Source organism: Gobius niger, assembly GCF_951799975.1.
Source record: "Gobius niger genome assembly, chromosome: 7".
In the NCBI taxonomy this organism is placed as follows: domain Eukaryota; kingdom Metazoa; phylum Chordata; class Actinopteri; order Gobiiformes; family Gobiidae; genus Gobius; species Gobius niger.
This window is the reverse complement of record NC_136858.1, coordinates 24,147,319-24,174,982: the sequence shown is the minus strand read 5'-3', so window position 1 is coordinate 24,174,982 and position 27,664 is coordinate 24,147,319. Positions and strand designations below refer to the sequence as shown.

The following is a 27,664-nucleotide window of genomic DNA, read 5'->3' as shown; positions in this document are numbered from 1 at the left end:
TCTACTTGAATGCTTATGCTCCCTCTGGTGGTAATGTGCCCACTTTAACACTGCATTAGCGCAGAGGCACACGGAGGGGGTGGGCTGGCTCAGCTCTGCTCTCCTGTCTGCCCACACACACCATATCGAGCTCATAATAACCCCAGACAGGATGATGCCACGCTCATATCTCTGATTTCCTATAGCGACAAAATGGCTGCACGGTTCCATGCTGTTTTATTTTAAATATCTCACACCCCCCTTCCTACGGGGATATGTATGAATGTGCACACTATACATATCGGGCTGCAATGAAAGCGCCGCCTTTACAGTTTGTGGTCCAAATACCACTGCACAATGACAGCCCATAATTAACTGAGGTAGATGTTGTGGCTGCTTAATTATGTACGTCTTTAGCTGAGGAGCAAGTTGTGTGCCAATTTACTCCACGTATATACAACAACTCATAGACGGTAAAATTGCTCGTCAGCCCAAGGGGAGGAGAGGCTGAGTATGTCCTTGAGATTTCCTTAAAAAATAGCCCAGCATAGAGCAACACTTATCAGGAAAGACTGTGGCCCAGGGAGGGGAACTTGGCTTTATTATATTTTATTTTATTATATCTCTAATAGTTTTGTGATATACTATGAGTAAAACTGCCTCAGCCCTTGCAAGTGGCATGTCCAATTTCAGTGGAGGTTTGGGCTAAGACTGAAGTATAGATGTATTTTTTTTTTACCTTTATTTAACCAGGAAAGTCCCACTGAGATTAATAATCTAATAATAATTAATAACTGCCATAATAATAGCACAATTGTCCATATACGTGAAGACTCTGAATGAGAGTTACACATTTTTTGCAGCCTTAACTAAAAGCACATGGTAACTAAAAGTATGCAGTTTTAGTATAGGCTTTCTAATTTGGTGCCCCTTTAACCTTGCTTTAGTCAGTATTTGTTTAAAAGTCTTGTTTGAAGCCAGATTGCTAGTCCTAGCAATATAGACATAACCAATGTGTTTTCTTTTTTTTTTAATGACATCATTGATAGCGAAAACCCTCTAACGCCATACAAATCAACTTTCCTAATTCCATGCCACAGAAACTCAATTTTATTTTTATTCCTATTGTGAAGCTAGCACACTCTGCCATGGCTCTTTTACTAGTCAAGCTGTTTTGCCATGTAGACACTGGCTGATAGTCTAGCCTCATATTGTTCTAATTTTATAGCACTGCCATAAAACCCCATTTCAGTTTATTTCACTCTAAAAACAGCATGATCGAAACACATGCCCAGACAAACTCACTCAGAGCGTATCATAACTGCAGAAGGGCAAATGGCGACACAAAGAATCAAAGACACTAAAGGGATATGTGGAAAGCCCATAAATTGCAGTATTGGAGACGGAGGTGGGGCTTTGGCCACATAATCTCCATCATCCTATTGACACAAAGAGGATCAAGAACTAGAGACGACCTCGATGTGAGATGACTCTGCGTCAGACAGGGGGGATATCCACAGACAAAAGAGATTTTAGCCTTTGTGCCAACTCGAATGATAAGAATTAAAGCTGGACAATGAGATTTCACTGTCGCTGTCCGTGGTGCTGAAACGGCGAGAGCTGTGCTGCATTTCAAACCACACTACGGACCAATAATAATAATAGAGATGCTATTGAATTGATTGACACTCTTGCCTCACAGCTACAGGACTCAGGGTTCTTCTGAGTTGAGCTGGCATGTTCTCCTGTGTCTGAGTGGGTTTCCTCCATAAGCTGCATTAGACATCAATCTAAAGCATACACATTAGGCTAACCCTCCTGGATATTGCTCCCCAATTGCTGCAATGCGGCCACCCACTTCTCCTGACATATTAGCTCAGTGGCTTTCAAATCCGGAAACGGAATTCACTGATATGACCTAATGCCTTCCACTGATATAACCTAATGCCTCCCCTTGAAAGCAATCATTCACAATATTGGATATAGTTCTACTAAATGAATGAAACCATTTATTACCTGTACATCATCAGAGGAAGGCTCATAGCTTGCTCTCTTGAATGTCTCTGTCACATTGCGGAGGATCTCCACAGAAGACAGCAGGTCCCCAGCGTAGAAGTTTCTTCTCTGGGTGAGGTCCAGCAGGTTTTTGGTCACCTGGGACATCCCGTCTCCCGCCAGCATCCTCTGCCCCTTCGCAAGATGGCTCTGAACCTCCAATAACAGCAGAAGACAAGAAACTTGGGGCATTGGTGTCCTTTGCCCATTTATTCATGCACACGCAACACACAACACTTGGACACACAATGGAACCAATGGGGTGAGAAAATGAGGAAGAAAGCATCTACTCTCTGTGGCCATTTTATGTGACACTTATGTCTAAGCCAGCCCGACCACATTGTGCCTCGCGGATGTTTTTGAAATGAGCCAATATGAATAAAAGAGGTAACTGGAGCAGAAGACATGCATTTAGGCACAAATTGCACTGTGGAATGACATCTCACATCACTGCGCATGGGTTTATGTCCATAAATACACATTCACAGGTGCAGGACTCGTCCTGCAATCTTAGCTCTTGGAATTATTTTATTTTTAACCAAAAGAGACAACAACTGGAAATTACCATTTCACAAAATGCTCCAATGTGTTTCAGGGCACCTAGCCACAAGTCTTTGATTTAATTTCTCCAGTTGGTTTATTCTCAAATCGATTTTTTTGAAAGTCAAAACCAGCTTCACTGGTAACGTATTTTACTGAATAGTATGTTTCACCTTTTGCCATCACGCAGCATCTTCACAATGTGGCCCACTTCAAACCCAAATCTTCTTTCTCCGGTTGCCCTCATTGATAGGATGTGCCCAAAAACTGTAAATTATTCCACCTTCTACACAAGTGCATTATAGGCTTCTGCAATGCATAAACAAAGCTGAGAAGTTGCCAGGAGGACGCCTAAATCGCTCAGACATTGGAGTGAGTATCCCTTACACCTCACAAAAATGGTGAAATTAGTGTTTTAATTTGCTCGCCTATTGAAAGCGGTTAATCTTTGGCTACAGTGCGATGATAATGGGGGGAACAGGGGAAACACACGGGGGAGGTAATTTATGATGCATTGGAAACAGAGGCGGTGGAAGAGAGCTGACTTTGCACCTACTGATTGCTGCAAGTATCTGAATTCAGTTGTTATGCATCGAGCGTAGCAGGGCTGCTCCCAGAAGGCCATACCGCGGTGATCCAAAGAGCAGCGGCGACTAGTGGTGCCTGCAGAGGGGACAGAAAAGGGGGAAATGAGGGGAGGAGAAACAGGATTAAGACACAGTTTTGGGAAAAGGGGAAGGAAATACAGTTTGGTTGTGGTTTGGGAGTTAGACATATAGGCAAAACAGAAGAGGAGAACGGCAAGAAATATATACATTTACAGATTCCCTTTTTTACTTTGCTTTTTCAGTTATGGTTATTTCAGTGCAGAATCACTCCCCTGTGGTTCTGTTGTCCATATATTCTGTTCTAACGGAACAATTTTGTGTGAAAAACTGAATCCATACTTTCTCGCAAAGTACATATTGTTCCTCTTTGTTGAGTGTTTTGAATGTGACACATACTGCTTGTTAGCCTGCATTGTACAGACTATACACTTAGGCCCAGCTTATGCTCTCCCACATAATAGACAGCGGAATGGAGTGAGATTGTTATACGAACCACTTTGATTTCTCTGTGTTTCCGTACAGCGCCCTACATACGGAGCCCTGTGCACAAGCTGGGGCTGTGATAGCTGTCAGGCATTTAAGCACCGCTCCAAAAATAGTCCAAAACCACCCAACCCACCAACAACATCTTCCACCCACGACCGCCAAACCCCTTTCCCACCCCCTCCCACACACACACACACACACGCCACATATGTACATCCTTCCAGCATCGCGCCCTGCCAGCTGTCCACTTGGTAGGTCTGCTCGATTAATTATAGAAAAAAATGATAATCACAATTATTTTTGTCATAATGTATATCACTATTATGTAAACAATTATTTGTTGCCTTTAAAAAAAAATCTGTATCTTTTTATTGATGAAAAAAAAAGAAGCAAAATATAAAAGTCAAACCACGTTTCTAAACTAATCCTCTATGAGAAATCTCTGTTACACATGCCCCCTGCTGGCCAACCCTCACACCTGCCCAAGCAAACTGAGCAGCAGCCTGATGACATGATCACATTGCGCTGTTTGTTTATGTCAGACCAAAGCATTTTCCCATAGCACGTGAAATGCGAAGGGGACAGAAAAACATCCGTTTGTGAGATCAGCGCCTGTAGAAGAGTTTTAGACTCCACACAACCAGCGCCTGGGCAAAGGATAGAGAGGCTTCTAAACAGCTAAAGGCGAGCACTTATCAGGTGGTTAAGAGCTGCATACAAATTATTCACATGTCCACAAATACAAGGCAACGCTCACGCAAACCGCGCAGGACGGACTAGCAGGGAGGCATCCTTAATAATCACCTTTTCTCGATTATGCTATTTTTGTAATCGTTTCATGTAATAATCAAAATCGTTATTGAATTTCGATTAATTGCACAGCCCTACGTCCCATGTGCTCAACATCCTGAAGAAAAACTCACACCACATTAAACATTTTCCCTTCGCATTTAACACCGACAAAGGATGGCAGAAGAGATAAATAATAAAAACAGTTAAATGATTTGTTTTAGGTTGTTGTTGCCATTGTTTACAATAAGCAAATAGCAAAAGTAATAAGTGATAAAGAAATATACTTAAACTCGTCAAATAGTTTATTGCAGGAATCCAACTTTTAGTAGCACAATTTCCACCCTAAAACATGACTAAGCGAAATGAAATTCATCTCTGTCCACAATGCCCTGCTATCTGTCATTCCTTTTGCCCACTCACACACTAACACAGGTACCAGGACTTTTGTCGTCGGGCCACACCTCTCCACGCCCATTTTCTCTGGACATTTTGACCCGCTGAAGCTGTAAATTCTCCCCCGCCATCACCCCCCCTACAAAAAAAAAGCCCAGACAGCCCCAAAGGCAGGAGGAGGCAGCGCTTCACACAACACTGAGCATCCGTCTGCCTCCAAAGTCGCTCCGCCTGGTCGCTTTTATTTACCTCCGTAATCCTACAGCCATATTGCCAGCACTCAAAAGAATATGTGAGAGAATTTCAACTCAACGCAAGAAGAAAGCAGCGGAGATCTCGATTTCATGATCATCATATCGCAGGCAATACTCAGGCACTGACATTCCTCAAAGGTTAGGAATACTTTGAGAAAGTGCAGCGGAGAGACAAACAAGGCAATAAACAGGGATGCAATTTAAATACTTATGAATCTTAAAAAACGCAAGATTGTAGATTCGACAGAGAACAACTAAATGCAATTTTTCATTTTTATTCATTTATTTGTAACTTGTTTGTGACCCACAGAGGCAGATTTCATTTGATGACTTTGCAGTCAGCAGAAGCGAGTAGGAAAAAAAAAATGCCCAAAAGCCAATTGCACAAGGAGCCCTGATCGAAGTTTGTCTATGTGTTTGTTTTGTTTGTCTTTGGTCATTCTGCTTTGCTTGCATTTAAAGTAAAAACTATTATAATATCATTGCTTATAATATTGAAAAAAGTGAAAGTTGCCAGCGAGAAAAGCAAGTATTTCTTAAAGTTTTTTTTCTCCTTTTGGAAGTCTTATTTTTTTCCTTAGGTCTGTTAGTAAGACATTCTGCAAATTTTAGATCTCAAAATACAGCACTTGCTTCCAGTTACAATTAATAATAACAGTAATCATTTTACCACTTAAATTCACAACTAATAGTGGTAGGTATTTGTTAATAAGTCTGAATATGCATAATGCCTGTAAATATATGCAAATTTAAATACTAAGTACCGAGGCCTTTACATTTTTACAAATGTGCTGCAGTTTCTCCTTTTTTTTTTCTTTCCAGGTTCCTCCGTGTGAACGCTATGGCGATGAAACAGTTACAGCTACAGTTGTCAAAGTCAGCTTTCCGATGTGATCCTACATCAATCTGTCGCCTGTCCTTACATCACCAGTCATCAGTGGGCATCGCACTTGAATATGGTTCAGCAACAGTGACAGAGATTATGTAAAAAAACCAAGAGCTGTGTGTACGCCGCGGAGGAACTGACCTGTCGCTGGCCACTTTCACAGCAGCCTCCGAGGGATGCGGATTAAAGGGGAGTTTTCATTCAAACGGGATATAGCATTACACAAGGACACCGATATGGACCGAAATATTGTACAAGCTGGGAACGGAATCTAGAGCCGAGAAATTAGGCTTCTGCACTTAGAAAAGTCTGTCATAGTTCTGGTTTTATGGATTCATCAATAGAAAGTCACGAGCAAGAAACTATTTGTGCCAGTTCCAAGTCAATAGGGGAAGTGTCTGGCAGAAAAAAAGTCTATTAACAATAATTAATCTTTTAAGAAATAATAAAAGAAATTCTAAAAAATAATCCTAAAAAAAGAACTTCTAAAATCCTTTTAAAATCCACACACTTCTTCTCAAAACAACAGTAAGTCGCACCTTTGTCCATATTTACAGGGTGAAAACACGAGCATAAATCCTGGCTCCTGTATCTACCCAGACAATATGCTCCCCTCTCCTCTGATATAAGCGCCGGCCTGTCTCTTATATTTTCCCCGTGTCGGTCGGAGCGGCCGTCATATGCCGTCACTCGTCATATGCGTGACCGTGGCGAGCCTCTCCTCCCGACAATGACCTTGGCGGTGTCTGTGACAAAAGCTGAGTAAGCTCCCGCACCCTAACATGTCCCGACACTTCCCCGGAGCGCATCAGCCATCTTGTCTCCATGCAAAACGAATCAATATTTAATCTGTGCGTGTAATAATGGCAGTTACTTGTGACATTTATTTCCGTGCATATTTTGTTTATTTGGGAGTGTAAACACTGATGAGGAGTTTCAAAGACAAACTCACGCAACCAAATTTGTATTATGAGTATAAAACCTAATACTTAAAGGTGCATTATGGAACTTTTATGTGCGTATTTGACTTTTTCTTGACCCCGCGGCTGCATGGGTGTTTTCCATCAATTGTGCTGGAGGTTTTCTGGCGAGAGGGACGTCCGCAGTGAAAACCTACCAGAAACTCAAAAAGCAATTGATCCTGGAGCATATTAGGGTCCACTGTATTGTGTTTTTAATCTGTTTTGGGCACCTCAGCATTTATTTATCATATTTCATATCTTAACATCAAAATCACGTCAGTTGATAATTGATTAGCATCTCGTAACTTGTGTGGAGTACCCTTCACTGGCAGCAGGAGGAATTACCCAAGGCAACAACAAAATTCAACGAGAAAACAAAAGAATAGATCCGCACAACTGTGATGCTCTCACTGCCGGTGAGAGCAATAAAAATTGGTGAGCATCACAGTTGTGCGGATCTATTCTTTTGCTTTCTCGCTGCACTGTTTTCTGATCCAGCACACTGGTTTAGAGGGGGTGTGCGTGTCTTTTCCCCTTAAAACTAAAAAACACAAATTAGCCACATTTTTTGCAAACAAATCAGTGATGCTGTAATAACTGAGAGCAGAACATCTCAGAACAGGTCCAATGATGGGTTATGAACTTTAAAAATGCAGAAGACACTTCCTCATCCTATCTATTAAACAACACAATCAGGGAAATACAGATTGAGTTCTTCAGAAGTTCAAAAACAAACGCCCAGAGTAAAACTGGTCTAGTATGTTTTTATTACATGGTTCAAAGCTCAAAAATTCGATTCTGATTTTGCATGATGACCATTAATAAAAAGCTGTCGAGCACTTAACTTTCCGTGTCTGGTTTCTTCTGTATATTTCAATTTCCTAGAATAAATGTCGCACCGTAGTGGGAAAAAAGAATAATTTTATTCATTAGTTATATTTTGAGCTAAGAATGTGGTACACTACAGTGAAAATCTGCTTCTGCACAGAGTTGAGATACTTCTTCCACCTCACATAATTACAAGTCATAGGTTAGAAGTCTTCAGCATTGAGCGTAGTTTTATTCGGTGCAATCCCTGCAGAGGCTCGATCAGTGATTAATGACTTGACAAATAAACTTGACCCAACCTGCACTATTGTCCATCACAGTCTTTTGCCTGTGGTCAGTTGACAGTGGGCTGATGCGCTGTGCTTAAAATAAACCACTCCTGGCATTCATTATTGCACTGTTTTATCTCATCACTTCTCTTACATGTCAAAGTTCACCCATACAAAGCCTTATATACTTGCAGGAAGAACAAAGGGCACTCAACCCAGCTGTGCATATGTTGCTCCATTTAGCAATGTTTATAGCGTTTTAATCTACACATGTAGCATTGCTAAGAGAACGGCGCTAATAAGGTTATCTCTCTGTAAAGTGGCCAAGTGCCTGACCTTTTTGCCTGACCTGAGTACAGAAAGACACATTCCAGTGTAAATTACGTGCTTAATGAGTAAAGGTGATAAATCCTCCATGTCTTATAGCAAAGGATACAAAAGCCTTTAGTGCTTGCAGGAAATTGCTTTATAATGCCAAAGCGTTATTAGCTATAAAAGCTAATGTCACGCAAGTAAATCTGAATTCTGCCTCAGGTGAACCATCTGTGGAAGACAGCATGTTCAGTGACTTCTAGTTGAGCTGTTGTTTTATGCTTATGAAAATATGTCCAAAAATACTTCTTCTTTTCGTGTTTAGCAAAAGTTTAGTCCTAATCCCAAGAGGGTGCTTTACATTGTTAACAACTTCATTATCAAACAGTGAATCAGTATTAACGTTATGTTGCTGATGTCCACTTTGGTTCCTGCTGTCTTTATAGATGGCTCAATAACAGCGATTTATTAGTTCAATGTCAAACTACCTCATATGAGTGAGACTCCAGAGAGACTTTACTGCATAACAAAATTATGACAAGAGTGCCCTGCAAATTATCACAGTGGTTCTGAACTGGCAACCATCAATAAATTAGAACATTGTGGAACTGTGCTCTTAGTAGCCCTATTCTATAAAGTTGTTAGATACAGACTTTCAGATTATAGCATTAGTTAAATAGCATTCAGCATTAATTGTGATGTTATGTGTGACAATTTTCAAATGTCTGCTTGTTTGATTGCATGCTGAATTCATTATCTCTTATCACTGTGTACTGAATGTGTAAATCATGCTTCAGATTGAAATTCAAATTCTGAATAAATGTTCTTTACCCCGGCGCTTTTATTCTGCTGTGCACCAAGTGAAGCCTCGAGATCGAAGGACACAGATGTCAAGAGCAAATAAACCCCAGTTGAAGTGCGTCGCCCGAGCTCCTTACCTGTGGCATTGGGAGGGCATCTGTTGAAGGCCAGCTCCCCTGAAGGAGTCCGTCTCCACACCATGGACACCGCGTAGTCCTCAGGGCAGATCTCATACGGAGCTGAAAGTACGAACATCAAATGTGACTGCGCACTGAGCCTGAGACATTTTTCAGCATAACTCACATGATGCAAACATTTCTCCATGTTACACACAATATGGAAATATAAGAGATCAAAGCTGCATGTTCAACATCAAGAGATGCTTTTTAGTATATAATAATAAACTCCCAGGATGTTTTATGTATGATGTGATAGAACAGAGTAAAAATAGTTGCTGCTTAAACATTTTAGACTAGGACTAGGATTTGTGTAGTTAATTGACATCTACTGTTGCTTCCTCTACGTTCTCAGAAGTAGATGTAGCACGACTAACAAATTACCTTTCACTTCACGTGTGGGTACTCACCTGGGCAGCGCTGGTCACTGCACTTGCGAACCTCCTCTGCGTTGCCGTCGCACTGCTGTCCCGTTACCGCGGCGCCCTGACACACTCGGACCCGCCTCTGCCAGCCGCCGTCGCACGACTTCGAACAACCGCTCCAGGGGCCCCACGGGTTCCACTGACCGTTCGCTGAGAACACACCGGAGACACGACAAGATAAAATGTTTACAATGATGGCAGAGTTCATTCGGATTTGGAAATGAAATGCCTTTTGTTGCTTGAGTACATAATATCACTACGCAGATTTGGAAAGCAAACACCAGGGGAATTAAAGAGTTTTTTGAAGCGTGAAAAATTGTTATGTAAGAGAGTGATTTGATAAATAGTCGAATGGATGTTGAAGGCAAAATGACTTATTCCTCTTAACAGATCTGGATGGTTTTTAACACACTCTATGATGATTTTAATGTATTCTTTATTGAGCGCGCTTCTTTTACTGTGTGACTACACTTGGAGAGGTCCAGGAGGGCTTTTAGTTATGCTTGAGTCCCACCAGAACAATATTTTTATAGGCTGTATGCAAAATTCAAACTGAGAATTGAATGTTTCATTTTTACTATACTGGAAAATTTTCAAGCACAATTCATACACAACTTCCAGGAATAAGCCAGTGTTTATTTGTAGCTAATTCTGCATATCTGAAGTATTATGGTGATATACAGAACTATAAGAACTTTATTTTGTTTGTGTTTATTGCTTTATCTTGTTTAGTTTTTTGTTACTACTCCTTAACTATTGTTTTTCCCCTTTCTGACAGCACCACAGCAACAACATGCTGCCCTTTGAGTTGTAATTACCCACTAATATTAATAGAAATGATGCTGAAGCTTCCAAAATTACCACGTTTCATGCCCTTGAAATGAACGCTAGATGTGCATTAGACCAACGAGGGGGGAAAAAAAAGAAAAGAAACACAGATGCTTCCCTTCAGCGATGTAGTAAATCACGTGCCCTTGTCCGAATGGAAAGGTACAATCGCTGTGAGCAGAAACACGCGGCTTCCTGGTTTTAACCTACACTTGCCCCTCCTTCACACGGACAGGCCTGTGCGGTGTCCTACAACTAACCTCTGTCAGCTGTGCCTGAGTAAGAATGAAACAGGCCGGCGGAGCCGCGACCTGTTGGGGGGAAATCTATTGGTGAGGCATTGATCAAATCCCAGTAGATTTGAGAGAGGAGCAGCTGATTGCACTGCCGGATGCATCCTCGTGTGTCTCTCAAACAGGCTCTCTGCACAGCCGGGGAGCTGCAAATCGCTGCAGTAGTCTTTGGTAGCAGATTTGCTTATTTGGAATATGAAGTTGGCAATGTAATACTCAGGGTTTTTCTTCTTCTACAAGAAAAAGAAACATGTAGATCACTTTTAAGTTTGCTTCAGGACTTTATGGTCTAATTAATAACGTTTTGAAATCATTGCTAATCTGTTGATCTTTTTCCACCAAAGCGTATATCTTTGTAAGCTTTTAATGTTTTGTTTTCTGCATGATGGACACCTCTGAGCTGTTTGATCAGTTTTTTTTCGAGAACAATAGAATAAAAAACTTTCTTTAATCAAAGTTCCCCCCAGATACGGTGGTTGAGAAGTTTTTTATCTCAACATACCGTGAAAAGCACGAGGTCTTTGTAGTACCCTGCTGTAAAAATTGCATCAGGAGATTATGGTTGTGTTGGTGATCAGACAATTCAAATCCTGATGTAGACGTCTTAAGCTTGACATACGTCAGTTCTCTTGACAGACGCTAACCCCGAATTATGTGAAAAGCATGGTGTATTTCTAACCGGATTTCACAAATCCATTCATATTGTATCATCTTAAATGTTCTTCTTAAATCTTGTGATCTGATTCTTCCGATCACACCAGCTGCCTTAAAAATGGTAAGGTGGAATAATTACAGGATATTTGTTTTTTTTTAATTGATAATTAATTGACATGTGAAATTACACTTGTTTTTTAGTGATCATGAACGATAAGGCTAAAGCTAATTGGAAAGTTAGAAATGCGTCACGAAAGTAAGGGATGGGTGTGTACCACAAATTAAAAATGTATGTGCTCCATCATTTCATTGTTTAAAACAAAAACAAAACAGGTCCTTTAAAGTTAAGCTGCTTGAACTTGAATTGTTCAATCTGGCTCCACATCCTCTTGAGTGAAACTGAATGGATGTTGTAATTTGTAATTCTATTCTAAATGCAGAGATTTCACCTCCCTTCCTCACAATTATTAGGGTCCTAATTTAAAAATGCTGCAGTGCTCTTAGACCGGCAGTCCTAATTCATCTGTCAAACTGAATGCCTAATGTGTAACCAGTGTCTCCATGAGGAGGATGTTACCTGTGCAGTCTGGATTATGGCATTCCCTGCTCTCAGCCCAGTGTCCGCGACACTCTGATCCTCCGTGGGCCGCTGCCGAGCACTGCCTGGTCCTCTGCTGTGTACCGTTGGCGCAGGTGACCGAGCAATCGCTCCAAGAGCTCCATTCCTGCCACTGTCCGTCCACTGAGGCCATGCATATCCCAGGGGGAGGGGAGAGAGAGGGACAGAGAAGGGTATATGTTCAGACGACTAATCTCTCTGATAAAAGCCAAGACATAAGGGCAACACCTAAAGGACAGATTCATTTTTTGAGAAACTTTTATTTGAACTTGCACTAGAGGTGCTTTCATTTACTTTCCATTGTTTGTCCCATTGAGGCAGATATTTTTCTGAGTTACTTTTTTTAGCAATCCATAAAAAAAAATTCAAAACGCTGCATAGCTTTGGCGTGTCAGGGTCGGGGGAAAGCCTTTGGGGTTGAGTGGTTCTCAGCCGAAGCTTACATTTAGAGTGAGGGAAAACTCATCATCATTAATCTGCTTAGCATTCACAGGGTATCGCCAAGTGATTTGGAGATTAGCTTTACAGTATGGACTCTTGACAGGGTTTGTCAAAAAACGCGATTGCTAACTGTGTCTGCTGCATTTATTTAGATGCTGCTCAACTATGTGTTCTAAGGCAGTGATTCTCAAACGCTGCAGAAAGTAACTAACAGGCTGCGTGCACATGGCATCGCAACATTATGAAGAGCCTATAGTTCTAAAATGACGGTGGTGGGCAGCTATGAATTATATGAAACAAAAACGTCACAATGTTCAGTATTTGCTCGTAAGTACATAAGGTCCAATTATTTTCTCAATATTCCAAATGATTTGCTTGATGTTGGTCAGTAGAAAGGGATTTCAGCCATAACATGAATATGACCGGTTTGCGTGTGAGTTAATTTTTCAACATTTGTCAATTTTCTTCTCAAGCACAGAGTTGTATTGACCCCCTGCCCTCCACCTGACATTATCATCACATTCTTGAACGTGAAAGCAACCTATTAAATGAGCTAACTCCTGGCATTACATTGGCAACCGATTTTAAATGAGGGGTTTGTAAGACTTTTTTTGGTGAATATCATAGCCTATTTGTGTTCCCAGATATGAGCTGTAAGGTTGATATTCGCAAATACAAAAAAATTGCTAAAATCAGTTGGGAAATGAACATCTTTAAAGCTCAGTGAGGAATATTATGTTCAGTTTACATATTCTGAAACTTGACTTTGACCTCAAAAGCGCTGCACATTTTTGTTTGTTGACTCTTAGATGTCGCATTGCAAGGCGTGAGGAAAGTAAAACCGTCTCCACTGTGCGATGGCGTGAAGAATAAATCGTAGCAATGACAAATGTTTGCCGGAGCAAGTTTCAGCGTCCAGACGGCGTGTGTTTAGCTGCGGCTGGCTCCGCTCGCTAGTGATGTTTATTTTTGTAGAAAAGTGCAGTGCAAAGTCCAGTTCATGCCTGGGCACTGTTGCTTTGACTCTGGCAGTGCGTCGGTGTTGTTCTTTGTTGACGCGACGCTTGACAGAGACTATAGCTGCGGAGGGAGGATGTCTCACCAGTTTTCCAAAACACCGGACATCTGTCTCACTGTATGACCTACAACCTGTCTTTTAAGCAACAAAATAACATTATCCCCATGACGAGTGATCTCAGGCAAAATCGTCCAGTGTGCTTTTGCTTCAGAGCACATGCCTCAGACATTACCTTAAACCGAGACAATAAAATATAATATTTAACACCACACCAATGTCCACCCAGTATATATGACTTCTTGCACCGTTTGAGAACCACTGATTGCTGAGTCTCACCTTATGAACTTAATGCTGTAGTATAAACCCGTGTTTATAGTACCTGGGCAAAGTGCTATGTTGCAAAGCTTAGTCTGGGTCTCGGGTCCGTCACAGGCCCGGCCCCCATGCTGCGGCGGGGCACACATCCTAGTCCTAGTGCGGTGACCCCGACCACACGTGAACGAGCACAGACTCCAGGGCGACCACTCCTCCCACACACCGTGCACTGCAGACACACACAGAGCGTTATGAGGAGGCTCCAGAAGTGAGTCTATGGCACAAGTGAACTGCTCAGAGCCAGAAATGAAATGAAATTAAACCAATGGGGCATAATTAGGCAACAGAACTCATGTAAATGAAACACTGAGCACACAGACAGCGTTTCGGACGCAAGCGTGAGGCAATCATTTAGGGTTGTTTCGATGCAGTATTAGCAAGGCTGCATGTTTAAAAGGTGATCGAACTTAGCATAAGGGTTTGTACACAAAAGAGCAATGAACCTGCTTAACTACCGTCTGTATGCCTTCAAATACTGCCCGGGCTCAGTGATTGGCACAACCAAAGCACACAGGATTCCTTGTAAATATGGATAAATGCTAAAGTAATGCGTTCCCAATTCACAAAATAAATGCCATCTACAATATCGAGAACACATTTTCAACCAAATCCCATGTGGCACCTTTTGTTATTCCTTTTCCTCGTTCTATTTTCCATCACAGCAGATTAAATCTCTAGTCTATTTGTCACTGTAATATAACACTATTGAGAACCGCTCAAAAGTGCAGAGAGCAGAAGCCATCAGTTCTCCCGACTCATGTAGAGCAATTTTTTTTTTAAATGCAGGAAGTGTTTGATACAGGGCCTGAGTTTTAACTTTTGAAATGGAAATGTGGAGAAACAAAAAAGCTATAGAAAAAGTTTGTCACTTCTAGCCTTGTCTTCGTGCTCAATACATTTCAAGTACAGCTGTCTTTGCTGTACTCCTGCATTTTGAGATACAATGAAAACGCTTCAGAACTCCCATACCTAATTCATTCCAAAGGCTTTGAAGAGACAACAAGGCCTATTCAATATACCCATGGCATGGATTTTATTATTGTTTGTTATGGTGCATAGCGTGATCGTGCTCTGTGGAACATAACAGACTTTCATTTAGGCAGCCTTTGAAAATCTGTTGAATTGATTCACTTGAAAATAAAAGAACCTGATTTAAGTGGTGGCTGCTTGGTTCTTGAAGCCTCTCAGAGAAAAATCTGGGTTTTTGGGAAATGGAGGAGATTCAGCTGATGGTCTGCCATAAGGGGAGGCACTGTCTGTCCCATGTGCTGCCTCTCGGCACCACTTTGATGCTCTTAGCTAAGTGTCCCATGGTGGTCGTAGCATTTACTTTGAAACATTTCAGAGTTCAAAGCAGGCCCAGTCACCATGGCTTGCAGTGATGGAATAGGATTCTGCATCTTTGAGGCTGTTTTTCTCTTTCCGAGCTCACCACAGCCAAAAGCAGCCCTCACTCCTCATGTTCAGACTCTTGAATGGATGTGACATGGGACAACAGGAAAGAGCTGTTCAACTGTGTTGTCATTAATTGGTAGTGAAGTGGGTTGGACAGTCTCAGCAGCCCTCATTCTCATTCTCTGAGTGATATTCTGGAGACAGAAATCCATACTTTGCCAGAAGCCATTGCTATGAGATATAAAATCTTGAAAAATAACTTTGGTGTTACATTGGTGTGTCATTCACCGTCTGCTGCCGCTGGAGGCATCAAACTGAGGAGATTTATTACATTCCTGAATAATCAGTCTTTGGGCGCTGACGATGTCTTGCTTGTCCAGACCATAAGAGTTTTTTTTTTTTACCTAAATTAAAGTCCCTGCTCAGTGTACAGTATTAATCACACCATTCACCATTCCTCATCTTAAAATAGTTTCAGACTTTTCCAAAGCTATTGTTAGAGTCGCAGACCAGAGCTGATAAATGCACACTTATCCTGTGCCCCGGGCCATTGAACTGTTGTTCTCATTCAATAGAAGTAAGAATACTTCTCAGAGTGAAAAAGTCCATGTGCCTCTCAGAGCGTTTGTTACAGATTTTCATTTTGTGTGGGACACAGTTGGGATGTTTTATCCCTATGTGCCACAGAACTGTAACTAAGTAAGCTTAGTGACAGCTTGCTGCGTGCATTTTCAATCGTGGAAAAAAACAAACAACCACAGTAGTGGAGGTTTTAAACACATACTTTTTTGTTTTCTTCAATAAATATTACAGAAAAACAGGACTTTTAATTTGAACTCACCTGACCATGGAGAATTTATTATTATAATAATAATAAATATAAGCTGCATTTGGTTATTTTAATCACTATTTGTCACATGAACATGAGTAACATTAAAGAAACTTCAAGATGTGTTTGTTACAGTGGGGGCTTGATAAACAACTTGTAGGGTCAGTATTCATAATACATTTACAGAACCTGGCTGTGTCAGTATAACTATTATGGTCAAACTTTGTGTTTTAGTAATTTTCTAATGCTTTATGACAGATACAGGCCTAATTTAAGATGGCTGGCATTTGGGTGACTGTGCTTTAAAAGTGACTCATGCCGCTAGCTCCTAGTGTCAACACACAAACCCAAAGACACTCTCAAAATGATAAACATCACATTTTTATAACGCCATTCATTACTATGAATCGCAAGTAGAGAGATATACTGTAGCGATGGCATACTTAATGCTTATCACACCGGTAGGAGTCACGTCACTGCGTCAGTGCTAGTTAAACAATCCTGTTCTTCCACCAGTCTGTCCCACTGTCAGATCCCAAACCGTGCCGCAGCTTGCATTCAGAGAGCCCTGTGATCCTGCTACCTGCCTGTGACTCATCTGTGCCATCATGGGTTGAGGAAGAAATGCCTCGCAGCGTGTTTGAAGAAATGCTGCCAAGCTATTTTAAAATGCACGGCTGACCTTCAAGGAAATAAATCGGACGACTACATCCCTATCGGCCGCTCCCCGGGCTCTTTGCACAGAGACATGTCTGTAAAACATCTCAATGCTGATGGATTGCTTTGTAGTTATGTGGGATGGGGAACAGAAAGGTGATTATGAATAACAAATATCCACATTCACAAAAGAACATTAGATGCAAGCGACAAATAATAATTATGGTTCTATATAAAAATAGTCATAACATATCATCAAACATTTCCATCAACAAATAGTAAGCATCAACATGAATATTCAAGAATCTGCGGCTAACACTACCTGGACAAGGGGCAGTGTTATTGCAAACCCTTGATTCTCTTAAAGGGCCGGCGCAGTGCGATCCGTATGGTGACACGCATGTTCTTGTTCGCACCTGCGACCCTTGACCGCAAGTTACAGAGCATGAGCTCCACTGGGACCACTCCTCTGCACCTGATTCACCTGTGTGGGAGAAGGCGACACTAGTTAAAGCAGCAATACGCTCCAGGGAGTGGGGCTGAGGAGGGGCGAGGCCACAGAGGGGCGGGGTCACAGGATAAAGTGCGCCAGATTCAGGGAGGTGAAGGTTATAAAGTATGGACCGATGGAAGTCTGCTGTGATTGGCTGTTGCAAAAATATATTCTTTAATCTAACTAACATTTTGACTGTTAGTATACTGGTGTGTCCTGAAGTACTAGTTAAACCTATCAGGTTGTTAATTTTAAGTACTCTTCTTATTCATATGACTTTAGCATTCACTCCAGCACTCGAACTCATTAACCAACATACCATATAACCTCTTAAATATAGCTTTGCATTTTAAATTAAGATAGTAGTAATAGAAGTAGTAAATTTAAATATGGAAATATAATGCTGTAAATTGACCAATCAAAGCTGTTAAAAGTGACACCCCCCCCCCCCTTCTTAATGGCAACAGCCAATCACAGTTTCTGCGGCCCATACTGGGGATCAGTTTAGGGTCAGTTTAGGACTGGAACACTACTTCACACTCTACATTGTCCTCTCTATGATCTTTGATAAATAATATATGAGCACTTTTAGCTGTTGGTCCTAAATTATTCAGTACAATACAAACAAAACTTTAATGCAATGTCACATATTTACAAAGACAACAATTTTCCCCCTATGATGTAAAGATACATATATGCAAAGATCACAGAGAAGGCATTAATATTACAGGAACAGTCTGGGTTGTCTAACTATTGTGCTTAAAACAAAGCATTTTTTTTTAGCAAACGCCCGACCAAAGGAAATTACCATAAGCAAACAAGAAGAAATGAAGACATGCAAAAACAAATCAGAAATCATATTGGGAATGTGACTTTAAATGGGTGTTAGTAGAAAGGTGGGAGAGAGATGAATTCCATAGCACCGCATGGGGTTTCCTTGACAACTGTGCAGTGTGTTTTTAGACAGCAGTTTCTCCAATCATTTTCAGATTCATCCTAACCTGTTAGCTACCAGCCGAGAGGGGGAAATGGAAGCTTTGCTCAGTATTATTCATTGGTTTGCCATTCTACCATTTTTGTGACGCTCCAAGCCGCTGTGGCATTGGTTTTAACGTTAGTTCCCAAAAGCATTTTTATTGCTTAAGTATCAATCATTTACACTGACACTCGTTCATGGTCTTTGTAAGCTAAAAGGACCTTGACATTGGATAACAACTGATTTTTCCTTAGTATTTTTCTCCAATTGTCAAATCTCAAAAAGCCATGAAATGTCAAATTAGGTGCATATTAAGCAGAAGGTGATTTTCAAAGCTGAATGAGAAAAGCAAATTTGATGAAAAGGCGAGATTTCCAGATTTGCACATGAAATTACAGCTGTGTAGTTTTGCAAAGTGTTCTGTGCTTTTTATACATAGAGCAGTAATTCGCCATAATGGGAAGGCATAATTTTAAATTGCAGCTCTGAATACATTTGAAATCACCCGATCGTATTCAAATCCCAGTTCCGTGTTGTTTAGAAGGAAGAACACAGTCTGTTCTGTATCTTCCGGCCAAATGGGGATCTAAGCCCTGCTCTTTTAATTTTGCACATCATAAACTAGACCAAAGGGTGGATCAATTTGTTAAATGAGGCAGCACAAGGGAGAGTAAATCGTGTGAGAATGAAGGGGAAACAGCAATGAGACTTGGACAAGGGGAAAAAACATACAGAGATTGCAACAAAATGGAGTGATGGTGTTAGTAATAGTAGTGTATGGCATCGATCACAAATCATATAGATGGGTAGAGCTTTTAAACAATGGATTACTTGCCATAACATGAAATGATTCCCAAAGGCGAAAAGAAATAATAATAATTAAAAAAAGACACATTATCTTAAACCCAGAAATAATAAGGCAAAGAAGATAATACATTTATTTTAATTTACTGGATTCGACAATTGCTTAAGCCACACTGTTATGATTATTATTCCTTAAGGGTAGCAGCTATCAGTTTGACATTTGCTATCAAGAGCATATTCCGTATTTGGCTAAAGGGGATGGGGTTTTTCATCATATTTAATTTATCGCGTCTTGGAGCGAATGATTAAGTACATCTGGACTTAAGATGGAAGCTGGCCGTTTTTTAATTAATGCTTCATGGGCGTATACTAATAATAAAATAGTGTCAACTTGCCAAAATCGCTAAACGCAAAAAACAAACACATTGTCAAAGAGGAGGAGATTTATCTTTCCGGGTGTCATAGGTGGCAGAAGAGTGCAAAACATTTCCACTTAAAAAAGGTGCAAGTACAAGAAGAGAGAGAGCATGCATGATGAAGAAATTAAGTTTAGATAACATCATAAAGAAAGATAATAATAACTATAGTATTACCAGTTTGTGCCATAAATTTAGCAGAATCAGCCTTCTCCTGCAGTGCCTTTGTGTCATGTACTGATCTTGGCCGCTGACTTTTTACAGTATGCTCTCCGATCATTCCATATTCTATGGGACAAAATACAGGATATGAATGCTATAGCTTAAACATAATAATCCAAAATTGTTATTATTACATAGGAGGAGATTGATTTTTTTCTTGATATTGGAAGCAATGGCTATAGAAACAAAGAACACACATTTACTGTCTAAATAGAACAATGCAACGGGTTTATAAAGGGTGAGCTGGAAGTATTAATTGTCCTCGTTGAAAGCACATTGTAAAAACACATGAGTAGAAACATGCAGGTAGAAACTCATGGCTATTTTTGTTTTTTGTTTTTTGTTTTTCATATTGAAATAGACCAGCAGCGCAGTCCCATCCCACCCTCCTGCATGCCCGAGGAGAAAAACAAATAAAAGAAAAAAAGAAAGGTAAAATGTGTGTAAGCCATCAGAAAGCCACAGAGGAGGGGGGTCATGGACAGAACATGCTATTGATCCACAAATCCTGCCGTCCTTCTGAGGTTTTTGGAGTTCTAGCACCCGTTATGGTTGGCTAAACCAGACAAATGTATTCTGAGCTGTATTTTTGCGTACAGTGCATGCCCTCTTTGCTTCCCCATACAGGGTCAAAGAGACAATGATGTTCTGATGCCACACTGGAGAAAGTGATGCAAGCGCAGACGTTTCTTGAATTTTAAAAGTTGATTCGTATTCGGCAGTCGCTAATGCTAAATGGTTTGCAATTGCGTGGCTAGCATTACTTTTGGCAGTGTGGGCCTCGATGAGGTGGTGTTTGTTCAAATTGGCAATGTGGGTGATGCACCAACAGAGTCACACAAAGCTTATGTTAGTACATTGGACAATACATCAGCCATTGACAAGGGAAATGTTCTTTCATGATGGTTATAGCCTGTATTTTGTAGCTGAAACCTCAAATGACATCTTCTGTAACTTCTGTTTTTACGTTTGGGTAAACGTCAGCTAAAGCTTGAGGGAAAATATGTCATTTTAAGAGACTGATATTATTTAGCATATGTTTTTGAGCATATGTTCTCAAACGTAGGACTAAGAACCACCTTCTTGTAAGTATCTTTTATGAAATGGAAGTATATTAACTCAGCAGTAGAACAGGAAATAACCCAGAAAAATTGACGGATAATAAGAACAAACAGAAGACCAAACCTAGACAAAGGTTGGACTTAACCAGACCAGAGGCGAAGAAAAAGGAGAAGACCTTCAGTATAAAACCAACATTTCCACAGATTCAGATCCACGGTTTTCATTTGGATATTTGGAAAAAAATCCATCGTATAGCGCCATTACAACATGAAACCTGTGATTTCAAATAGAGTCCTGTCCTAATTAAAAGAGAAACATGTCACGGCCGCTGATCTAAAAAAGGGCAGCAGGTAAAACGGCAACATCTCGTCCCTTTGATGCCTGTTGGGATGTTCTGAGCCACAGCTAACAAGCTTGAGCAGCGCGTGGAAAGGTCACACGTAACATCTATTTTGTTCAGTTTCGGAGCAGGAGGAGGGACAGGGTGCACAGTGTGAGGTGTGATCTGGACAGAGGGGCACGGGGAGGGGGTGGTGGGGGGGTTCGCAGATGGCCCCCGATAAACAGCAGGACTCTATTGTAATGTCCAGTCACGCAAAGGCTAACTGAGCCGCTCACGTGCTGCCCAGACAATGTTTAATGTGCTGGACCTTGCGGTGTGTTTGAAAGTGGAATAGGCCCACGGTGAGGCGGATGAAATGGATCATCTGAATTTTAACTGAAGAGCCTCAAAGGGAGTTTTAGCTAAACAAGATGTAGTCAGTAAAAATAAAAATGGAAAGGTATTCCAAATAATTACAGTTGACACTTCTTTTAACAATCTGTTGTTGGAGCAGCAAGCGTATAAAAGTCTTTATAGTGAGGTGTGAACATGTTACACAATTTAAAAGTAAAAAATGAAAGCAATACTCAATAGCGTGTGTCCCTAGAGGCCATAAGCGGCACTGCAGGTGTCGTAGCATAAAGCGTTTTTTTTTTACTTATTAATTGTCCGTGAGAGTAAATACTACGCTGACAGAACAGACAAAGGGAGAGACGGATATTGTACATCCAATTACACAATGGAGATGATTTTTTTCACTCAAACTTGGCTGTAAATACTGTTTAAGTGGCGCTAGCCCACAGTTAGCTTTGCCCGTTAGCCTGTTAGCTTCTTCTTCGTGATTCCATTAGTGTGTATTGGTGACTCCTACCCGGAGGCAGCGAAGTTGCAATTGTGGTTTTCTGGCCAGACACACCAGGGGGAGATGAAAGACCCCCCCAATCATCCCATTAACACTTGTATTACCCCCAGAGGGACTACAAAAAGGATTTATTAAGGTAAACAAGTGACTTAATACTGCTTTAAAAGGATGAGAATAGCATGGTAAGGCACATTTTAATTCATGGTAGATTGGATTTTCAGAATCCGAAACATGACCCTGTGTAAAGATAAAAATGACGAGGAAACATAGTATTTTCTAAGGCCTGGTAATAATATAGCGACGGGACTGCAAGATGCATCATCCTCCGTCATCCCCTATGAACATGCAATTTCAATCCTATCCTACCATGGTATTACTGTTGTATAGCCCGACCAAAATTATCATTTCTCGTGTGGCCTTTAGAGACACTGTATCATTTTCAGAGATTGTGAATACATGGCACAATGCTTGAGAATGTATCCCTGAACTTTTTTTTTCTAAAGCAAAACCAGCGATATAAATCTCCAAATGGTCCACATATTTATTCCTGTGTGTCTATTTTATTTTTATATATATATTTTATATGTTTTCCTCTTGAGACCAAACTGATGCAGTATGTCCCATAGAGTTATCCAAATGTCATATATGCCCTTTAGATTGTACACCCTCGTAATGATCTCTGAAATGCCTCCCCCGGCCCACTGTGTTGGTAATGTCAGCCCTGCAGTAAGCCACACATGATGCGTGCGTCACCCGTTTGTGCGCAGAGGAGTTTTAATCACGCCGTATTCATCGGATTTTCAGCCGTCAGAGTAGAAAGTATCTCTGCAGCGGATCTCGCGCAAACACGCCGGCGCCTAAAGGTAGACAGCGTAGAAGAGAAGACAACAAGCTCCACTCTCGAACTACTTTGATGCGATTCAGGCCCATAGCCACAGTATATCACAGTAAACATGAACGACAAAGCAGAGTTTTAATAACTGAGGCAGGCGGCGGGAGTAATTTGTCAGAGCAGCCCAAAAACAATGTGTCTTCGCTGTAATACATGGCAGAAAGCAGTGAGGGAGCTTGTAGGGTGTCATCATTTAAAACCACTTCAGTTTGGGGCCCGGTTTTCTCGTCGCTGTTTTTTTTTTTTTTGCAAGAGCATTTAGTAACAGTTTTGAGTGATTTGGGCGCAGAGAGGATGCTTTGTTTTTCTGTTTTTCACTTGGCTGTTATCTTGGAGAGGACACAACCGATAAGCGTTCACAGTTAAAACCATTTGTCACCTAACTCAAACAGTATAAAAAGTGTCATTATGCACATGGTCATGGTCTAGACCAGCAGACAAAACATCTCTTTTGACTCGAGACGTCTCTGTCTTTTACATCTTCACTAAACTACACCACGAGGCACTAGAGAGTAATATTACTATAGTTAAACAGACTTCCCTGCTCCAATTATGCCGATATCCTTTACACATGTACTGTAAAACAACATGCATAATCTTTTTGTTCTTTCTTCATACAGGGAACAGGACGAGGGAGAATTCTAGTTACAAATTGGGCTATTTTTTTGCAATATATAATTACTTGCTATATGTGTAGTCTGTCGTGTATTACATGGGGGAAAGGATACATTATTCATAATAGGAGGAACATATAGCATTAACAATTTAGACAGTGGGGTATCTTTCAGTCTGGCCATGCGTAAAAAACAGGGTCACTACATGCTTTATGAATAATTTTTTGACTGTAAGACTTCATATATCAGCTCTAAATTCCCATGAATGTAGCAGCAGTGACAAAGTAACAGCAGGCCACAATATACAAGGGTCCATACACTGCTTTTCTTGTGTTCTCCTCTTACGTGCTTTTGTTCATTTTCTTTGTTCAACTATGACTTAAGTATTGGTAATTTTAAGTTTCCGTTGTTTTCATTTCCGTTCACAAGCTAGTAAAGTTGTGAATTAATGTGTGAGAATGACACCGTTGGTGATATTTTCAGCCCCAATTCATAACATTTCGTACAAGTACCTGACACAATGTTCCCTTGTGACTCACACTACTTTCTCGACCATTTTAGATCGACTCCTGTGGTACTGGCGAAAAGAGCGAATAATTCTCTTGTTCCAATCAGCTTAAAAGTGGCTCTCTGGGGACAAACTGCCAACGTCGCTGTGAGGAGTGTTAATGTTTGTCCGGCAAAATGTGGCCTCACAAAAAAGGGCTGTGGATCCTGACCCCAGCAGGTGAAGCTAAAAAAGGGGTTTGGATAGAGGGACAGCAGGGAAGATGAGCATCACAGGCTTCACTGTGTCACAGATGTGCAAACATGGTGCGGCTTTGGCAGGATCTCTCTGCACACAACAAGCCACTTCTCAAAGATCGAGGAGAAATCTATGGGAAGGGAAAATGTACAGCGCCTCTATACTACAAAAAAACAAAAACAAATTACATTTTTTAAGAGGTCAGGGTCAAGGAAGTAGAAAACAATTCAAATAAACAGGGAACCAACATCTCAACAAAAGGACAAAAAAAATAAAAAAATCAGAATTTATATCTAAGTTCCAAGACTGTAGAGACCATGTACTGAATCTTATCACTTTTGTGAATATCCTCACAAAACAATAAGATAAAATGGAAGTTAACTCATTCAATGTAATAATAATAATAATAATAATAATAATAATAATAATAATGCATTGGTCTTATATAGCACTTTTTTGGACACTCAAAGACGCTTTACATTGCACTATTCGTTCCCTCCATACTCGGTGGTGGTAAGCTACTATTGTAGCCACAGCTGCCCTGGGGTAGACTGACGGAAGTGAGGCAACCAGTCTGCGCCATTGGCCCCTCTGTCCACCACCACACACTCACTCATGCACTACATTCGCTAGGCTTCCTGGTGTTCCCAAACGGTCTCCCATCCAAGTCCTGCCAGGCCCTTCCCTGCTTAGCTTCCAAGGTCTGACGGGATTGGGCTTAGCAAAGGCGGCATGTAGTCTGTAATAATAATTTGGTCACTTTGGGCAGACTGAGATGAGGTATCTCAGAGACATCTCTCTGACCACCACCACCTCCAGTTTAAATGCCAAGGGCAATTAACAAAGGTGAAACTGGGGATGAAACCATCAATTGCCCAGTTAGTGGGCAATACCTTGTGAGACTGTCGCATCCCTGTGGACTCAAAGCTTTTCTGACCCATCACTGCTCAGTAAGTTTAATTAGAGACCACAGTTACGGAGAGATTCGTGGCCAGATTAATTACTGCCCCACATCTAACTGCATGCAGTACACTCTGCGCACAAAAAAACAGACAGTGCACAATCAAAGGCAGCTAAAGTTCCCAGGGTGCATGACCTTTGTCGTCAGTGGCCCTTTGATCCACTGCATGCAGGGAATTTTAAGCTTAAGCACTGGTGGAGATCACAGCCGCGGAGAGCCACTGGAAGACATTTCATTTCCAGCTCCATCCGCAGCCGCAGCGACACGTTCCATGTGTAATTTTATTGAAAGGCAGTAAAAGCCGGCCCTGTGTCCAATGACTGATGTGTCTAACCTTGCATGAAATGAGCCTTTACTGGAGCCCCCCGTGAGCCGCTCCGATCAGCGGTGCAGTGCAGTGCTCGCTGGCCTCCTCCATGCCTCCCGCCTGACTGACTGACTGTCACAAATGTAGCCCTAATGAGAGCCACTTCATTACCACTGCACTTTGAAGAAGAGAGCAAGTTCCCAAAATAGAGACAGCTTATGGTTCAGTCCAGCCATAGGCACTGGGATATACTTCACACTAGAGGTTGATCAATTTCTCCACATTTCGGCTCCGGAGGCAAACCCACCAGCAGAAGGATTTTATTTGTCAGGCAACAGTGGATTAAAGCTTTAACTAGGTACAAAAAAGAAAGGCTGATCGATACAACAACAAATAAACAAAAATATATATGTTCTTTTCATGATTGTGAATACATTGTAAAGAAAAAAAAAAGACTTGATGATCGATTTGTTCAAAGGATTCAAATAATAAATAACATCTTTGGTTATTAGCAAATGAAATAATTCCTGAACATCATCATCATGTTACCCATAGCTCACTGTAGACATTTTCTGAAAAACAAATATCTTACAAACAATGTCGATAAATTCAGATTTGCAAAAATATAAAAAAGAAAATAAGAAAAAAAGTAAAGCTCTGTATAAAAGATACACAGAAAGAGTAAAGAAAAGTAGATGACAAACAACACTGTGATGATGCAATGAATATGAATCTCTTTTCAAACCACTTATAAAATGTTGCATCCGCGCAACAGGCCTATGTGTATCTTCTTCCGAAACATTAGACAAACCTCTGACTATTAGTGAGACCATATGCCCGCACCAATCAGAAAAACTCAATTAGACCTTCATTAGGAAAATGAGGGGGTTGCACTGAATCAGATACGAATTATGAATTGTCCTCAGAGACATACAATTATCCGTCACATTCCCGCCGCCATCTGCCTGCTTCCTGCTCACTTTGCTGATAATTCCAAGTCTGGCCAAATTAGGATGCTGCGGGTCTACCTCTGCACCTCGTGAAAAAGAATGAAAAATCAAATCTATGTGACGAAAATAGAAAGCGGACCTTCGAGAGGCTGTTTTGTAACAAGTGACGTCCATGGGAAAGGGAGAGATCCCTTTGCGTACGTGAAAGTTTTCAGCCCTCAATCACGCAGGGCCATCTATCGAGCAGTACCTCCCAAAGCAACCTAGATGGAGCTGTGACGTTATCAAAGGACTGCATGGAAGGGCACTGTTGCTATGTGTGCTGCAAGCAGATCGTCTCTTCTTTTCCCTTCTCTTTGCTCGTCCGCTCACTGCAGGGAATATGAATGCTTTTGAGCCATTACAAGTATAAATGTTATCTCTACACTCTCATGTGGGAATAGACAATAAGCTAAATAGAATACTGGCACAACGCAGGTTTGTAAGCATAAAGGGTGTACAGATTGTCACATAATAGGCCTACACAAAACTGTTCGAAAATGAAGATGCCCTGAAACTAACTATATGCTCATTCAAGACTACAGAGTGTACTTTTGCTATAAATAGTAAATCAGTTGGCGTAAATAAGTAGTTCTGTGCTATCTTGCGTCACAATGTGGTCGCTGCATAGTGCAATCAGAAAATGAATCTCACTACGGCCAAAGAGAGAAAGAAACGCCAGCAATGCGGCTTAACCCTACTCCCGAAAAGAAAAGAAAACAAAACAAAAACACCATGTTTTTATTATGAGAAGAGAAGATGTGGCAGTCCGAAGCACCCGTGACTAAAAGTGTGGTGCAGAAGTGAAAAGGGCTACTGTGCGCCGTCAGAAACAGAGATGGGGTTGGATTACTAATGAAAGCAGTTCACACAGATAGAGGAAGTCTGCTTACATCCACTGATGGCTATAGAAAGACTCCCCAAATCCTGAAATCTAGGGCACAACTATTATTCTTAATGTTTGAGATGAAATATTCTCTTTTAAGTCGCAGCCAATAACCTCAAAACACCCCCTCCCCGAAGGAACCTAATCTTGATTTACTGCCGCAGATTTGGGCTTATTATGCTTTGAGGTATGCCTTCAGTTATGCAGCCAAGATGCTGAAAATTTCACATCAAGAGCC

The 27,664-nt window shown here is 41.0% G+C and overlaps 1 protein-coding gene across 9 annotated transcripts in view; it reads right to left on the bottom strand.

Annotated features, from left to right (window-relative positions):
* adgrb3 (adhesion G protein-coupled receptor B3) overlaps window positions 1-27,664 on the bottom strand; it is a 117,036-nt gene that overhangs the window by 48,842 nt on the left and 40,530 nt on the right. For 3 of the 9 annotated variants that reach the window (XM_079560070.1, XM_079560068.1, XM_079560065.1), the window contains exons 3-10: window positions 19,742-19,852; window positions 17,198-17,359; window positions 13,999-14,163; window positions 12,119-12,283; window positions 9,752-9,916; window positions 9,303-9,404; window positions 3,131-3,237; window positions 1,996-2,199 (exon numbers count right to left, since the gene is read on the bottom strand). In XM_079560070.1, the coding sequence (XP_079416196.1) occupies window positions 1,996-2,199; window positions 3,131-3,237; window positions 9,303-9,404; window positions 9,752-9,916; window positions 12,119-12,283; window positions 13,999-14,163; window positions 17,198-17,359; window positions 19,742-19,852 (1,181 nt within the window). Of the gene's footprint in view, window positions 1-1,995; window positions 2,200-3,119; window positions 3,238-9,302; window positions 9,405-9,751; window positions 9,917-12,118; window positions 12,284-13,998; window positions 14,164-17,197; window positions 17,360-19,741; window positions 19,853-27,664 lie in introns of all 9 variants that reach the window. The other 6 variants (XM_079560067.1, XM_079560069.1, XM_079560066.1 and 3 more) reach the window with 5 other exon arrangements.